The sequence below is a fragment of the Talpa occidentalis genome, unplaced genomic scaffold (assembly GCF_014898055.3).
Source record: "Talpa occidentalis isolate TD23 unplaced genomic scaffold, MPIMG_talOcc4v2.1 talOcc4.15, whole genome shotgun sequence".
Lineage (NCBI taxonomy): Eukaryota > Metazoa > Chordata > Mammalia > Eulipotyphla > Talpidae > Talpa > Talpa occidentalis.
Window position 1 is genome coordinate 70,268,299 of NW_023601543.1, and position 17,621 is coordinate 70,285,919.

Consider the following 17,621-nt stretch of genomic DNA (forward strand, 5'->3'; position numbering starts at 1 on the left):
TCCATATCTTTTCTTGTTTCTTCAAGTTTATAGACTGCTTTAAAAACCTAGTTTCTAAGCATTTATTAGCAACATCATCTATTCTTTATGTGTATTATAGTAGCTTATTCTGACCCTAGCCCTGGAGCTTCTGGAGATGTTAGAATTGCCCTACTCTTGACACAGAGTACGTGAATAGGCATGTCAGTCAGGATAGGCTATGTTAGGCCACAGTAACAACCCCCAGAACTAGAAGTTTAGCTCAAAGTTTATATTTTATTCACATTACAGTATATCCATCATGAATTTTCAAGGAGATTCTACTTAATTTAGTTACTCAGGGACCATGACCGATGACAGCTGTATCTTCATACATCCTCCTGTATTCAAACAGGAAAGGAACACGGTGAATAATGTCAGTGCCTCTCAATTTTTTCTGCCAGGAAGTGACAAGTAGCCTTAATCAATTGCCCAGTCATTCCTGACTCAGTGGGGTACACCTGTATAATCCTCTGGCATAAAAACACTGAATGCTTGTGACAGTACCCCTTTAGGCTCACAGAATTTGACAAATGGAGAAAACCCCATATTCTGGGGATCTGCCCTCTGGCATTCTCTCTGGGGTCATTTCCACCCAAACATTTCCATACCCTCAACCAGACTTCTCTTAGAAGCCTGGGGTAGCTGGGTGATCTGTTAATTACAACACTGCTTAAACCTTCTAATAAAGTCAGCAAATTAAAGAGGGAGTCCAGATAAGAGAATGCTTTCCAAAATGTCATAATGAAATTAAGGTAATGAAGCACTTGGAGGGCTCTCCTCCCTTCTTTCTGTAGAAAACTTATTCCAAAGAAGCTGGAAGAGAAATGGGCCCTGAAAGTAAAAAGAGGGAAAAATAAATTGTATGCCATTAGTTTAATTATAAAAATTCATTACATGAAGCCATGTAAGACAGAAAATAATGGAACTCTAATGGGTTGGCCGATAACACATTTACTAGCCTGCTCTCAGCTTGTAGTCATTGTTGAAAGGACAAAAATGTAACAACTTTGGTATGTAGTCCTTAAAGCTCTTCGAAAGATTAATCATTTCCAGTAAGCTGGAAAATGAGGGCCATTTTCTTAAATAGTATCCCCTGTATAGAGTGTTACCTTCTGAAGCAGAGTTGTTTGGTAATGTCAGAGGTTTAATAGATGAGTCTTGAAGTTAATGGTGAGAGGCTTTACTTTTGAAATAGCTTCCTTACAGATATTTTAACATTTCTATTATAAATCCATAAAGAGGTTTTATAGGTCATTTTAATTCACACAAGCAAGAAAGAAATTGTGTTTCTTTTCCCAATAAAGATTTATAGAACATTAATTCATAGTTAGGACTAAATTGTTTAGTGATTTTTTTTTAATAAGCTAAATATGTATTTTTTCTGCAGTGTTTGTTTGGAAATGTCTCACTTTGTTTTCTACTCAATTTTCCAATCATACTATAATCATCAAGGAGACTATGTTATATTCTTCAAAGTTCAGTTATAATAAACCAAATCATTTTCATACAGCCCTTTATATTTGAAGCATATCTTCCTTAATTAGATTGAACCCTGAATATTGGAGTCAGGACACATATTTTTGTGATGCCTTTTTCCCTGACTAGCTATGTCACCTTCAATATTCTCTTAACCTTTCAAAGTATTTGTATTCTCATATGGGCAATTATGGGGTTGGGTAAGAGGAAAGGAGATAACAAAAAAGTGGATGTGCAGGTAAGGGCCATATATTTGAGGGTCTTATTAACCATGGAGAGAGGTTTGTACATCTTGGAGGTAATAGGGAGCCAATGGAAGATTTTACAGGAGACTAATGTGTTTCTATTTGCATTTCGAAGAGATGGCTGTACAGCTGTTTGTTGATGGAAGGACTGGTTTGAATATGGAGGGAGAGAGCCAATAAAAAGGTTATTGCAAAGTCCAAGGGAATGATGAGGACCTGAATTGTGATAATGGCAATGGAGGTAGAAGATTTAAAGATAAAGAAAAATTATGATACAGCCCATCTGTGACTATGTTCCCTACGTTTTTGCTCCTCCCATTGAGGATCAACATCCACTAATTGAGGGAGGGTGGGAATAATGTTTTCTTCAACGCTTCTAGGCTGAAACATCCTCTGGATAAAGGAAAAAATAATAGCAGAAAAGTTAATTTTTGGAGACCCCAAAGATATGAGACCCAAAGTAGTGAAAGAATCAGGCAGCCTTTATACTTTTTGCACAAAAAAGAATTGGCAAGACTGCAGCATTTGGACTTATGCACAAGTAACAAAATGTGCTTCCATGTGGCTCTCTCCCTCCTGGCACAGGCAGGGTGCCTACACACAGGGCATCTGTTTTCAAGGACACGGAGGAGGGTCAGAGTGTTCTTGACTGGCTGTTTCTTTTTTTTTTAAGATTTATTTATTTATGCATGGAAGAACTGGGGTGCAGGCCAGAGGTGTGGGGGGTGAGAGGATTCACCAGAGACAGAGTGGGGAACAGAACAGAATGACTGAAATGCATTGCTGAGGGGAGTAGCAGGCGAGATAGGAGAGGTCTGCTGCGCCATGTGGCTCAGCTCCCTGGCTGGGAATGGAACTCGTGCTGCAGTGGCTGCAGATAGCTTCATAGTGCTGAGACTGAGCCCCTTGCGCCACCAGGGAGGCCCTTGACTAGCTGTTTCTTAATTAACTTTAATTCAAAGACAATCAATATGATGCCAGTGTGGCATATTATGGAATGGCCTCTTTTACTCTCCCTCACACTGCAGAGCGGGAAGATGGGGCTAGGAACAGGACCTTAAGGAAGACCAACATTTAAGGAGACCTGAAGAGAGGGGTCCAAGAAAGGATAGGACCCCAAGAAGTGAGTAGTCAGTAATACCAGTTATTGCAAATAAATAATGAAAACCTCAGAATCTCCATAGGTTCTGGCCATTGGTGACTGAGTTAGTTAACTCTTTTCACAAGAATAATACATAACATTCAACTTCCAAATGCCAATGACATGCGACACTGAGCATTTCTTTCTTTTTGATGTTGGTGGTTTGATTGTGATGGCACTGTTTCATGTGGCAGTTAGACTGGGTGGCTCTGTGACACATGCCACTCAACCTCCCCCAGGGATGGGCACCTCGCCCAGGGCAGGGTTGTCTCATGGTCATGGCAGAAGCACAAAAGGGCTAGCCCCTTTGGTGTCACTTCTGAAAACATCTTATTAGGATTAGGCGAAGCAAATCATATGGTCAAATTCATTATCAAGAAGAGGTAAACAGGGCCCCCTTGGTGGTGCAGGGGGTTAAGTGTCAACACTGTTAAGCTATCCACAGTCACTGTAGCATGAGTTTAATCCTGGGCCAGGGAGCTACCCACATGGCGCAGCCGTCCTCTCCTGACTCACCTGCTGCTCCCCACAGCAGTGTATTTCAGTTGATCTGCCTGTTCTGCTCCCCACTCTGTCTCTGGGGAATCCGCTCCCACTCCCCTGCACCTCTGGCCTGCACCCCAGCTCTTCTATGCATAAATAAATAAATCTTTAAAAAAAAAAAAAGGTAAACACTGCTTTTGCAGTAGGAAATTCAAAGTTGTGTAGCAAAGAATATGGATCCAGGGCGGGCTAAGAATTGGGGGCCAGTAATCTAATTGGCCACAGTAACTTGTAAGAATTATTTGAGTGGGATGGTGATGGCAGAAGCCCAATTTTGATAAATTGCAGAATAGCAGGAATGTGATCAAGTTGAGGCCGTGATGGAATATTTGCCTGCTATGGAGTTTGACAGAAAAGAGAAAGAAAATGATACACAGAGCAGATTTTGTTGTTTAAAGATGGGTGAGACACTCATGTGTGAAGTCTGTGAAGAAAGATCCCACAGAGAGGCAAGAGGTTGCAGAGACACAAAGAAAGAGAGTGTGCGGAGAAGCATCCCAGAATAGATGGATGTCCAGATGGAGAAATCAGCTTCCAATAGCACCAGAAGCACCTCTTCCTCTGAGACTGGAGGAAAAGATACAAGGTGTAAAGTCTGATATTTCACGAATTCACGCTTGCTATGTTAAATTCCCCCCATATAATTGTAGGTAGGGTCATTTGCTGTGAGATTTCTTCCAGTTTGTACCACCAAGGTCCAGTCTGGAAACCAAACCAGTTATTTCAAACAGAACATTTTTATTTTTTTTAGATTTATTTATTTATGCATACAAGAACTAGGGTATAAGCCAGAGGTGTGGGGTGTGAAAGGATTCACCAGAGACAGAGCGGGGGACAGAACAGGCAGATAGACTGAAATACACTGCTGAGGGGAGCAGCAGGCGAGTCAGGAGAGGTCTGCTGCGCCATGTGGGTAGCTCCCTGGCCGGGGATCGAACTCATGATGCAGTGGCTGCAGACCTCTTCATAGGTTGTAGCTTAACCCCTTGCACCACCAGGGAGGCCCAAACAGTGTGATTTTAATAGAGGACGGAGTCCATGGATAATGGAGAAGCGGAGAAGCCCAACAGGAGCTAGGGAGGCAACCTGGAATTTAGCAACAGTCAGGGAGCTGTTAACACCTCAGGGGCTGGAGGGGCACCAGGTGTTACCAAGGCCCAGAAACCAGATCCATCTGCTGCTAATTTGGCTGTTCTGAGAGAGGCGCATCAGGCACTGAAAGTACAAAGGTGAGAGCTATCCAGTGGGAAATGAAGACACAAAGAAGACAGTGTCTGTGTAGAAAGAAGGAGAGAAATTGGCTGTTTTTGCCCTTTCTCCTGTTCTTGCATCTCCTGCCAGGGTTTTTCACTGGCCTAACAGTTAAAAGCCAGCAAAGCAGGAAATGCTGGGAAATTCTTGTCACCTATAGGGGTCAGTCCATCTGCAATAGTGAACAGAGTAGGAGATGGGCCAAGAATGAATCTGAGAGCTAATAAACTTAACTATTGGCTCACAGCTATTTGTTAATGGATCTCCTGGTTTGTGTCTGCAAAAACAGTATCCTCGGCAAAATGAGAGTAACCCAATATGTAAAACTTTTTCCATAAATATATGAGGATCCTGTTGTATAATTGTCCAATATGTTGATTTTGATTGTGATGTCATGACAAACCTGAGGTATAGGCAGACCAAAGAGCCCCATTCTATTTTACAGACAACAGAACTGGCACTCGAAAGGTTAATGGCTTTCCTAAGATCAAATGCAAAACTGTGGCCCACCAAGGCCTCCTGAAAAGATGAATTTTCATTACCCCTTTCATGAAGCTCTTTTGAGTCACAGTCATTAAAAATTTAAAAATCTAGTTCAACTGGAACGAAAGGTAATGTCACTTGTAGGTGATGATCCCAAAACACATTTTATAAGAAAATTTAAATCATACTCAACTTCAAATTTTAATTATAGGTCTGTGGACACACATTTATCTTCTAAATTAAAGTGAGCTTTTTAGAGCTGCAGTGTTATGGACACTGTCTATAAAATAGTGGGACCTTCGCTTTACATTCAGTAGAGGCTTATCCTCTTGTGAATTTAGCGTGGGGCATTAAAAAATAGCAGCAGTAGCAACAGTAATAGTGGTAGTAAGGAGACGATAATGATGATAGCTAATATTTATTTAATGCTTTGGATATGCCAAGCACTGTTCTGAGTTTTTCCCTTGGATTTTCTAAATTCTTACAACAATCCATCAAAGTATATACTGTTAATATTCCCTTTTAACAAAGGAGGAGACTGAGGCACAGAGATTATAAATTAACTTCCCCTTTTGTGAAAAGAGTAGGAAGTGGGCCACCCCGGTGGCGCAGTGGTTGAGCGCTGGGTTGTGAAGCTGCCCGCGGCCTCTGCGGCGCCGGTTCGATCCCCGGCTGCTCCCCGGCCACCAGAGGAGGGTCCCACATGGCGCGCAGACCTCTCCTGCCGCCCGCTGCTCCCCTCAGCAGTGTACTTCGGTCCTTCTGCCTGCTCTGCTCCCCGCTCTGGCTCTGGTGAATTCTCTCACCCTCCCGTGCTTCTGACTGTACCCAGTGCATGTATAAACAAAACAAAATAAATAAATAAAAACATGCCTCAAAAAAAAAAAAAAAAAAAAAAGACTAGGAAGTGGTCCAGCCAAGAGTCAAACCTAGAAGCTTCATTTTATTGCCTGGAAGTTTGACTGCTCTTTTTCTCCCTCCCTTGTTTTCTCTCAGGTTGGGTCAATATCCCTAAAAATAATTCTTGCAAGTAAGAAATCAGAGAAGACAAACATTGAAATAAGAGAAAAATGTAATACTCAAAATTCTTTAAATTAACTCAGATCATCTTATGTTCTACAATCATTTTTCTGTCTGAAAGACTCTGTATAAATACTAAGGACATCCTCAACAGCATCATATTAGGTTTGAATATGAAATATTTCTTTCTTGGTTGAGGACACAGTCTTTGGGGGATTTAGTATTTTATATTCTTCATTGAAAACACACACAAACGTATATGCCCACCAGATTATCTTTTTTATAGGCTAGTGCTCACAGTATTTTAAATTTCTCACACACTACAATCACCACACAAACAATTCCCTGTAGTGTATACCATTGTAAATGGAATACAGAAAGAAAAAAGAGTGTGTGTGAATTCTATTGTATTTTTGAATTTACACTCCTGTGGTCTGGAGTTATCCCAGTAGTAAATTTCCCAGTGGTAGACAAAGCTAGTCAAGGTCATTGTTCCTAGTGTGAAGGACACTTGGTGAAAGCCCAAGGTGGTCTACATATTACCTGAGAAAACAGGACAGCCTGTCTGTCTTGGTGAATGTTTTCAACAAGGGAGAAAAGAATGTTCCTGTTGAGAACCTTTAAGTTTAGATAAGGCCTTAGTCCTGTCAATGTTAGTCAAGGTCAGTGAGATTTTTTCTTTTTAATCCTCCATCCTCTCTGAACCTGGGCAATATTCAGTGAGGGTTAACAGTCAAGTTTTCCTTAGGTAGAAAAATCTAAATTTATGTGAATACAATTTGAAAAAACAATATGGTCTGCATATTTTTGCCTTCCAAGCATAAAAGCATATCAGAATGCTTTGATTTGAAGTCAAGCCTCACTCTTTTACCCCCTTTTACTATGAACTCTCTACTTTAACTTTAGCTTGCTATTCCCTTCAAGATTTTGGAAGGTTCTAACATACTTTTCAACCTTTATTTTAGGCCCTTTTATGATCAGTATATAAGAACCAGAGTATTTTCTCCTGTATCTACACTTGCAAGTAGCAGTCCTTGGTGAGGGTGACTTCTGAGATTATTTACCTTTTTTTGGTCAATTAAATGATTTTAATTATACTTATTAAAATTTTAATTTATATTTTATAGTTTTAAATCCATCCAGATCGTTTCTGGTGCTGATTCATCGTATTTATTTAAAATTTATTCTTAGAAATGTATCCTTAAAAAGGAATTACCTTGGGAAAAGGCAAACAAGTTATTGATCTCAGTTTTGTGGATTCTTATAGTGCCAGTTAGAGATTTACTAAATGATACCTAATTAGCTCTTTTTAGAAAAAATACAAATAATAAAGAAAAAAGGATTTTTCATGTCTTAGTGTACATTAACACTGTAGGTTTGGCTTATGTGAGGAGAATGGAAAAAGATAATTTTCTATCCTAAGAAATTTCTAGAAAGGGAAAAGTCTTTGAGGTGTGTGTTTCATGTCAAAAGGGCTTTGACTAGTGTGAGGATCTGAAAAGTAAAAAATAGGAGTGCAGCGCTCAATAAAAGGATGTATATGAGGAAAGGCAGACATACCTCAAGGATAAATGTTAATTATTATATAAAAGCAGCACCTATACTCTGTATCTTTCAAAACACTCTTTGCTTTTATAGTGAAAATTAGTGATACTGACTTTAGCTGTTTGGTACTAGTTTGGTAATCTGAGAATATTGGCTGTCTGCAATAAATGCAATTATTTCACTTGTTTCTAGATTAGGATGTTCTAGTTTACTGAGAAACACCAGATTATATATAGATTATGCATTTTCAAGGAATCAGGAGTCTACCCAAGCATACTGGAACTATGCTAAAAATACTAGCATTTGATTTTTATTATATAAGCATCATCCATAAAAGAACAATTATTTGAAAAAAATGATGAGTCATTCCAGAAATGTTATTTATTTTGTTTCCTCAGTTCCCCTTCTAGTCCATGACTATAAATTATTTTTATATATGCAAACAAAGTTTATTATAAAATTTTGTTTATAGGAAGGGTATGTAGCATACAATTTATAAATAATAAAAAAATCATACTCTTCTTACTTAGAACTATATAAAAATTTTTTTTCATGAAGTACCTTTTTCTTAAGTGTGGTCACCATAGTTCCCCCATGACCAAAGTACTCCTAGTCCTCACCATAGTTCATTGTGTTCTTTTCCCCCTTTGCTTTCATGCCTCCCCCTATTACTCTCCTTCCTCCTACCCTCCTGGCTGCCTCAGATCTATGGTCAAATTTCCAGTTGTCTTTGTCTGACACTTTGTTTCGTTTTTCTATATTCCGCATATAAGTGACACCATCCGGTATTTCTCTTTCGGCTTCTTTCACTGAGCATAATCCCTTTCAGCACCATGCATGTTGCTGCAAATGGCATGAGTGTATCTTTTGTGACCAGTTAAGTAGTATCCTGTACCACATCTTCTTGATCCATCATGACTATAAGTTCCTATAGTTTTAATAAATATAGTATAGATAGAAATTGTGTTGTTCTCCTACTAAAGATTTTTGCATATTAGACTATCCAGCTGATGTATTATGTCATTGTAATGTCTTCTCACTATACATTGAAATTGTTTCTCATGTTTTTGCTATCTTCGTTAATGAAGATCTTTGTCCCTATCAAGTATTTCTCTTCTTTTAAATATTTTGTTAAGACAAAATGCCAAAAATCAGATTGCTGGATTGATGGAAGTAAACCTGTGTATGTCACTTGATATCTATTATACTAGTACTGTTATATTAGTTTTACCACAGTCATTCCAGTTTAGGATTTTATGCTTTATTAATTTAATTGGTGTCAGTTGTAACTTCTTGATTGAGTACTTTATTTCTTGAAAGTGATATTTTTCTTTGTCTTTTCTTATAAAAACTTAAGTTCTTTCTCTTATTCATTGCCTTTCCTATTCCCCTATCCGTTTTTCAATGACTTAACCCACTGTGTTGGATATGATCGAACTATCTTAGCAATTTAATATTATCTTAATGCTGAGAAGTCTCTTCCATATACTTGCAGCAGTGATTAATGTAAATTTTGTGTTAATATGTTTCCCAATATACCTATAATTGGTCTATTTCTTTCTCTGATATATATTTCAAGTAATGAAATGCATAGTTTAATAATACTCAATTCCCAAAGACAAAGAAGAAAACAGGTTATTTTCGTTTAGAAGATTTTTGTATTTGACATCTTATTTTAATTTCAAATTAGGGTATATTTTAAAGTATTAGAAATAAGCTAATTCTTAGAAGTAAAGGTTTGTAAGTTCATGAGTAGAATAACAGCACTCTTGTTTTGATGTGCAATGTTTTCTGCAGGTTTAGTTGAATGCCAGTAGATGGCACTAATTACATAAACAATTCAACAAGTTAATGAAGAAGGAAGGAAATACACGAGTTTTGTTTTTTTTTTCTGTTCACATTCTGTTATATGTCATATTCTCAACAATTACATGGCAGCTTATTTTTATAGTTTGTTCTCTCTCGTGATAAAAACAATTAAGCCCAGTTTATTTCCAATTAATTGCTACAGAATTGAAATACACGGTATTGCTTATTGCTCATTTGAAAGTTTCTATCATAAAAAGTAGGTTATACTGTGTAGATTGGCCATATCACATGGGAGGCTAAAAGCAATCATGAAATGTGTTCTGACCTGGGCATTCAGAAGCTGTGTACTAAGCATTTTTGGAAACTCCAACTAGAGATTTCAAGGGAAAAAAAAAAAACTGATATTCATTTTCTTTCCCCTATGCATCATTAGCAATTGGCCAAAGACCTCCGCCAGTGGCAGATAAATGTGGATGTGGCAAATGATTTGGCTCTGAAGCTTCTCCGGGATTATTCTGCAGATGATACCAGAAAGGTACACATGATAACAGAGAACATCAACGCTTCTTGGGGAAACATTCAAAAAAGGTATGAACTACATTATTTCTAAAACTATCATTGGTTATAATGATGGAGTGGTGACAGTGGATGAAAATGACATGTGTTCCCGTCCTGCTTAACAGGGCTTGGGAGGATCCAATATAACAAATGCCAGCTAAACTCACAAGCTTGGCTGACTCCTCTTATTTTAAACATAAGTAACCTGAGAACTGGTAAAATTAAATGATTTGCCCACAGTCACAAAGGTAGTGATGCAACTAAGAGATCAGACAAAAATAACATATTGATTTGTAGCCTGAAGAGACGATTTCACTTTGCGCTAAGAACTCTACCCAAAGAAATATTGTTCTGTTTCACCATGGCATGTGCCATCCCATCCTTAATCTGAGGAGGAAGGTACTTTGGGCTTCATGGAAGTAGGGATAGCTGTCCGTAGTGTCCTCGAGGTCGGTCTCATCCCGCACACACAATGGGAAAATCTGTATAGTATAACATGATCCATGAGTTCACTTCTCACTGTCTATGTAAATTAGCAGCATTCACATACTCCATCTCTTCAAACTAAATCCTGTCTCCTATTTTCCACTCTCTTGTCCTTGCTTTGGCAGCTCATGCACTAAAATTGGAATGATAGCTACTCTCTTTACCCCTTTTCCTTTGTCACCATTTTTTCCTAATTATAAATAAACACATGAATTCTCTCATTGTTTAATGTTGCCTTCCCATAAGTCTGAAATCCTTGAGGACAGAAACCATCTTTCTTATTTAATATACCCTAAGTTCCCAGATGATATAGAGGGAGCTGGTGAATATTTGTTTTATATCATGAAGTTGCCTTGTGCACGCACACTCCAGTAAGTCAGGAAATCTTGGGTACTCTTTTTTAGTTCTGTCAGAAAGCAAGGGCAAAAATAGTACCTGTCCAATGATAAGGAAGAACACAGCAAAAGGTAAGTTTATTCCAGAACATGATATGGTTACTAAAGGGTTCCAGTGGCTTTTGTTAAGAAAAGACTGAGGTAAAAAATAACCAACAGACTTTGAACTGAGAGCAGTAATTCTTAGAAGTAATGAGTTATTTGGTATATGAGCATTGAGAGGCCAAGTCAATTTTGAAATTGAGTTAGAGATTGAGGAGTGAAAACTGTGAAACTGGATTGCAGCTCATGACTTTGGTGGAATAAAGCAACTCTAGTCCTGAATTCCTGATAGTGGATGTTAAGATCACCATGAAAAAGAAGATTCCACTTGAATTTGGGGACTTACATTTGAGGCCCTTCAAAAACACCGTGGTTGAGAGAGGCATGCTTGAATAGGGGGCTGATAATTGAAAAATTTTCTCAAATTTACTGTTTGCTCTCAATGCAAGGATTGGACTTCCTGCTCTGAATACAGGTCTGATATCTCTTTGTTCCGTTCAACAAGGACAGGATACACTTAGGAAGATTTGTTCATCTAAAATCTATTGTTATCAGAGTCACTAGTTAGATCTCAGTGGGAAATAACCTGTTTCTCAAAGAGAAGCCTCTTTGGGGAAACAAATTGACATCAGAAATTTGTGTGGTGATTTTAGGAAATGTCAGCTATGAAGGAACCAAAAAAGAAAAGTTGTCCATGGCACAAAAGTAGGGCTAAAGGGGAGGTCTGTGCTGTCACACCACTCTTTTCTGGTAGCTCTTTATCCACATTTTCATGCTCCTTGAATCTCCAAACAGCTCTGTTTGTTACATTTTTTTCAAGGTTTCCTGATTCTTCAGAGGAGGGGCTTCCAGTTTGTTCTGAACTTGGTCTCTAAAAACAACCAACTAAGCTTCATTGTTATTTCCCAGTGAGCAAAGTAAAATAGAATGTTTGAAGCCAAATTGCATTTTCAGCTGGTCCATGCAGAATCTTCAATTCAATGAGCTAATTTTGACTGGTGCCACTATCGTTCTTCCCTATTTCTTTCTCGAATATACCATGTGAACATTTCTCTACTTTCATAGCTTGTCTGCTTATGACAACACATTTATACCATTTATAGCTGAGAATGGTCTTTTGAATTTCAGACCCGTATGTCCTCCTAATTTAAATGCATTTTAATGTCCCTTAGGAACTTCAAATGATAGAGGCCCAAAGCTGATTTCATCTTTACACTATTCCAACCTATTTCTCCAAATGCAGCCTTCTCTTCCTGTGATTGCTCTCCAATGAACATTGCCACAACCCACCCAGTTGTCCAAATCAAAAATTCATGCTTGACTCTTCCTTCTACAGTCAAAATAGCTAAGCTATCATGAAGCTGTTTACTGCTTAAACAGCTTTCAAATCCAATAGCTTTTCTTTATCCCTACTCCTTGGCCATCATGCCATGCCTGAATGACCACATCATCCACCTAACTGGTTTCCCTCCTTCTAGTCTTCCTACTTTCCATCCATTTTCTACATAAAATGCAGGGTGATCTTTTTAAATCCAGTATGTTTAAGTGTCTCACTCACCCTTGTTCTACTTTCCAAGCCTTCATTGGCTTATCTATTATGTGTTTTACTGGTAGGAGTGCTATGGTGATACACCTGAGGGGGGAATCCTATACTGTCAAAACACAAGAGCAATAAAAATTAAAAATAGGAATAATAAAAAGCTAAAAACAGCCCACACTCCTTTAAATGACTTCAAGGTCTTAGATGATTTGACATTTTCTGAAGATGACAAGATTTCATGCTCTCCCCTGACCACCCCCCCCCACACACAAACACAATTAAGTAACACTGAGCTATTTTCATTTTCTCATAACTATGATCTATCTTCTCTACTACCTACTAACCTGATATATAGTGTGCCCACCTCTTTGTCTGGTTAAGATATATTCATCATCTAGTTCTCAGTGTAAATAACAGTTTTTCTAGGAAGTTTTCTGTGGCTGTCCATCCCAAAGCCCACACACCTGTAGCCTCTGTTACAGTATTTCTGTCACTACACTGTACCTAAGGAGTGCGGGTCTTCATCTCTTTTGAGAATGTTGACTCTTTGAAGGCATGCACATTACTTGCTTGTCCACCATATTGCTTAGCAATTAACTTGGCAGGTAGTTAGTTACTCCCTCCAAACATTTTTGATTGAATAGGTAAATTCAAAACAACTAGCTACAAATGTTCCGGTGTGCTAATAACTCAACATAGAAGAAAACTGTATTTGTTAGGATTACATTCAGTTTTAAGTGACAGAAACCCAAAGTCAGTAGTTTGCCTTATAGAGGTCTGCTTGTCTCAGTTAATGATTAAATCAGAGGTAGGCAGGTGCTGACTTTGGCTCAGTGGCCCAGCAATGTCAAATCTGAGGTTGTCTGTTCTTCTTGGCACTCCTCCAGAACCAGTGCATTCCAGCAGGAACAAGGGGATGGGACAGAGTTTGTGTGAGGAAAGCGATGGCTTTCTCAGGAACTTTTGAGCCGGAGCCTTGCCACAAAGCCACTTTTAGTAACTAGAAAGTGGGTTTGGACCAGCCAATGAAGAATGTGTGCCACAGAGGGCATGGAAAGAATACAGTGATAAACTGGCATGCTGCAGCTGGACAGCAGTAAGTTCCCTGGTGAGATTACCAGTGAAATCTTTGAGTAAGTACAGTATATTCATTCAGTGTGTACAGTATATCCTCACATCGTTTTCACAGAGGATCTCAGTAACTGTAAGGTGTCTGGGCTTGATGGGTTTGCTGGGCAGTATGAGAGGTCATGAGGAGAGCTGGCTTCCAAATGGGCTAATGATACCTTTACTCTGGAAGTTCACATTCTTTGGATGCTGTACGTGTCGGCTGCATAGATTAAACCACATTCACTTGGCTGCAGCTTCCCTTATATTACATTCTTATAGATCTTATGCTAGAAAGAAAAAGCACAAGAAAATGACTTATGTGATCTCTTGCTTTTTGATCTTTTATCCAACATCTTACCTACTTAACCCAAAAGTGAAATAACATTACCATCATCCTCTAGATTTGTGCTAGCCAATTGGTTAGCCACAACTGGCTGTTTAAATGTAAATTAATTATAACTGAACAAAATTTGAAATTCATTCTTCCTGTCTCATTAACCATCTTTCTCATGCTTAAGGTGTATCTAGAAGCTTCCATACTGGACAGTGAAAAGTAGAACTTTTTTTTCCATCATTGGTCTTACTGACAGTTCCATTTTAGATCATCTTTTCTATGTTCACCTAAGCAGTTCAGGGTATATTTGTGTACTACATTACTTCAGAAAGATTTATTGCCATGTTTGATAGATAAAAAGTAGTGCCATTTCCTTATAACCTTGATAAGAAAGAAAAAATCAAGTCTGGCTGGGGCCACTGTCTTTGTGGAGTTTGTACCTTCTCCCCATGTCTGCCTGGGTTTTCTCTAGGGATTCCTGTTTCCTCCCTCACCCCAAAGATGTGCATGTGAAGCCCATTGGTGTATCTCCTTTTTAAAAAGATTTATTCATTTATGCATACAAGAGCTGGGGTGCAGTCCAGAGGTGCGGGAGGTGAGAGGATTCACCTTCAGAGACAGAGTGGGAAGCAGAACAGGTGAACTACTGAAATACACTGCTGAGGGGAGCAGCAGGTGAGTCAGGAGAGGTCTGTTGTGCCATGTGGGTAGCTCCCTGGCCGGCTAGGTATCAAACTTGCTGCGGAGGCTGAGGCTAGCTTCACAGTGCTGTGCTGAACCCCTTGTGCCACCAGGAAGGCCCCCATTGGTGTAACTCAATTAGCTCAGTGGGAGTGAGTGTGGGTGTATGTATGGACATGCCCTGTTATCAAAGGGCAGACTGTCTAGGGCTGGTTCCGGCCTTGCACCCTGAGCCGCCAGGATAGACCCTGGTCACCTGTGAATCCAAATCAAATAAGCAAGTGAATCAGAGAATGAATGAATGGATGGATGAATACAAATGATTGTTTTATGTTAGAACTGCTTTGAGTCTTTAATTAGAAGTTTGGTGATGCTTTTATGACCAGAAGTATGCCCTAGGAACTTAACTATCATTTAGATCAGTTCACCGATGTTTAAGTTAGGTTCATTATACATTGTTTCACTTAAAGTCACAGTTTCTAAGAACTCGTTGATGATGTGAAAAGAGAACTTACTGTACATCAGTTCTCATCATTCAGGTCTTACTACTGAAAATTAATATATTACACTGAAACTTTCCATCACATGGGTAAATATATGCAAAATTGTGTAACTTTGGAAACTTTTGAAAGCAATAAAATCTTCAATTTTAAATTTTTGAATGTTAAATAAGATATAAAGAATGTAACTTGGAAGAAACTTGATATTATACATGAGCAATCTTAGTTTCAGGATACAATAAAATACAATCAAATCCCAAAATAAGCTAATTTTGCATTTTAGTGTTCAAGTTAAAATTTTACTAGGTCAGTAGAATCTTCAAATTCTACACTGACTTTGATAAGAACTTTATTTGCCATTTTATATAGTTAAATATGAATAGCCAGGTGTACCTAAAAAGATTTAATCTCCCATTCATGAATAAAAGAAATGACTGCTTCTCAACTAAAATCTGTAGTTTAACAACTGATAGCAGAACATAGATCTTCATTGTGACTTAGGAAAATAGTTTATTTTCCTGATCATTTTCCTTAGAGTCCCTGTTAACATATAAAACCAGAAATGTGGGCCTCTGCAAGTTCATTTCTTTTTCTTCAATCTCTCTGAATGGATATGAATTGGTGAATAAGATAATATTAGATGTGATATTACAAATTATTGTGAGAAGCCTCTAAGGATTAGATTTCAAGGACTGCCATCTGGCTGATGACTTTATGATGACACTGTCATGAGATTTCATTTCCTTATTTCTATTCCAGGATCACTCTTTAAACAAGAAATGAACATTAACTCTGAATTGTCTGTCTATAGCTCCATGAGGGCTTCTGCAACTACCAATCAGCAAGGAACAATCTCATCAAGTAAAGAGGCCGGTCCTGTGTCAAGGGATTTAACATGATTGGAAGTTCCTCATAAAAGCTCCCAGATACCTGAAAAATCTCTCTAGGTTCTAAGAAATATGGAGTGTGCATGTATGTCTATACATAGGTGTGTGCACATCTACACATATCCACATACACATGTGAATCTGCATGTGCATGCACATATATGTAAATGCAGTAGACCTTAAAATAATATCTCAATATTCTTCTGCCCTCCCTAATAATACATTTCAGATTCTAATGATTGCCATTAATAGTTGATCAACCAAAATATATCATTGCGTTCTCCATCTTGAAGAACTAGGAAGGGCCTCCCCTGGTGGCACAGGCGGTTGAGCGCCGCGCTGTGAGCTGTCTGCAACCTCTGCAGCGCCGGTTCAATCCCAGCCAGCGAGGGCCCCACATGGTAGGGCAGACCTCTCCTGGTGCACCCACTGCTCCCTTCAGCAGTGTATTTCATCAGTCTGCCTGTTCTGTTCTCAGCTCTGTCTCTGGTGAATCCTCTTACCCTCCCACGCATCTGGCCTGTACTACAGTTCTTGTATAAAAATAAATAAATAAATCTTAAAAAAAAAAAAAAAAGAACTAAGAAGGCTCTTGTAAGTCACCCATTGCTTCTCTATCACTAGGTCCTTTTTCCCGTTATTTTCTTTAAAGAAACAGAAAGGGAAAAAAGAAAAAAAAAAGCTGTGACCCCAATTATGTGTGCAACAAAGACCTGTGCTAGCTGGGCATAGTATATCTTTCACATTCTCCAGTATAGTCTTTTAGTAATCCCTGCTTTCTTTCTCCAGGAGATCTAATTTCCTCTTGCTCCTTCCCCTTCAGGCAAACATCATGCTCATATCTCCCTCAACCTAAATGGATTTTTCTAGCATGCTATCTTTTCTATTCAGGTATGGTTTTCCCCCTTACCATCAAAATTTTTAAAGCAATTATTAACATTAATTGTTTCCTATTCTTTAACTTCCAGCCATGCTTTGACCTACTCTAATCTGGTTTTCCTGGCACCATCATTTTCTGAGAACAAGGACTCATTATGATCATCATTGACATTTATGAAAGCTAATTACCCTATTTTTTTTTGTTTACCCATTTATTTGGTCCTATTTTACCAGTGGTTCTCTTGGTCAGCTCTACTGTTTGAAATTTCCATCCATTGGTTTCCAGGACACTGTTATCTTGTAAGTCTCCTACTTTTCTAATCCAGTAGTAAGTGTGAAGTGCACAATACCTGGCACATAGAAAGAGCTCAGTGAATGTCATCTGTCACAACATAAGAATTCACTCACTCATCACTCACACTCTGAATGAATATTTTGGTGCCTGATACATACTAGGTAGACTCAATTCCTGAAACTAGGTATCCCCACGCTACCCTGCTGAAACTTATGGGAAGGCGAAGGTGGGAGACAGACATTAAAACATTAAAAAGTTAAATATTTGGTATATCAGATTATGTTAAGTGCAATATGGATACATAAAGAGGAAAAGGAGTCAAGATGGTATGTGCCTGCAGTGGAAGAGAAGTTCTGTTATTTAAATATGGTAGGTGAGAA

The 17,621-nt window shown here is 38.6% G+C and overlaps 1 protein-coding gene across 1 annotated transcript in view; it reads left to right on the top strand.

Moving 5' to 3' along the window:
* DMD (dystrophin) overlaps positions 1 to 17,621 on the top strand; it is a 1,988,221-nt gene that overhangs the window by 1,464,855 nt on the left and 505,745 nt on the right. The window contains 1 exon segment of the mRNA XM_054695791.1: positions 9,968 to 10,122. Coding sequence (XP_054551766.1) covers positions 9,968 to 10,122 — 155 coding nt within the window.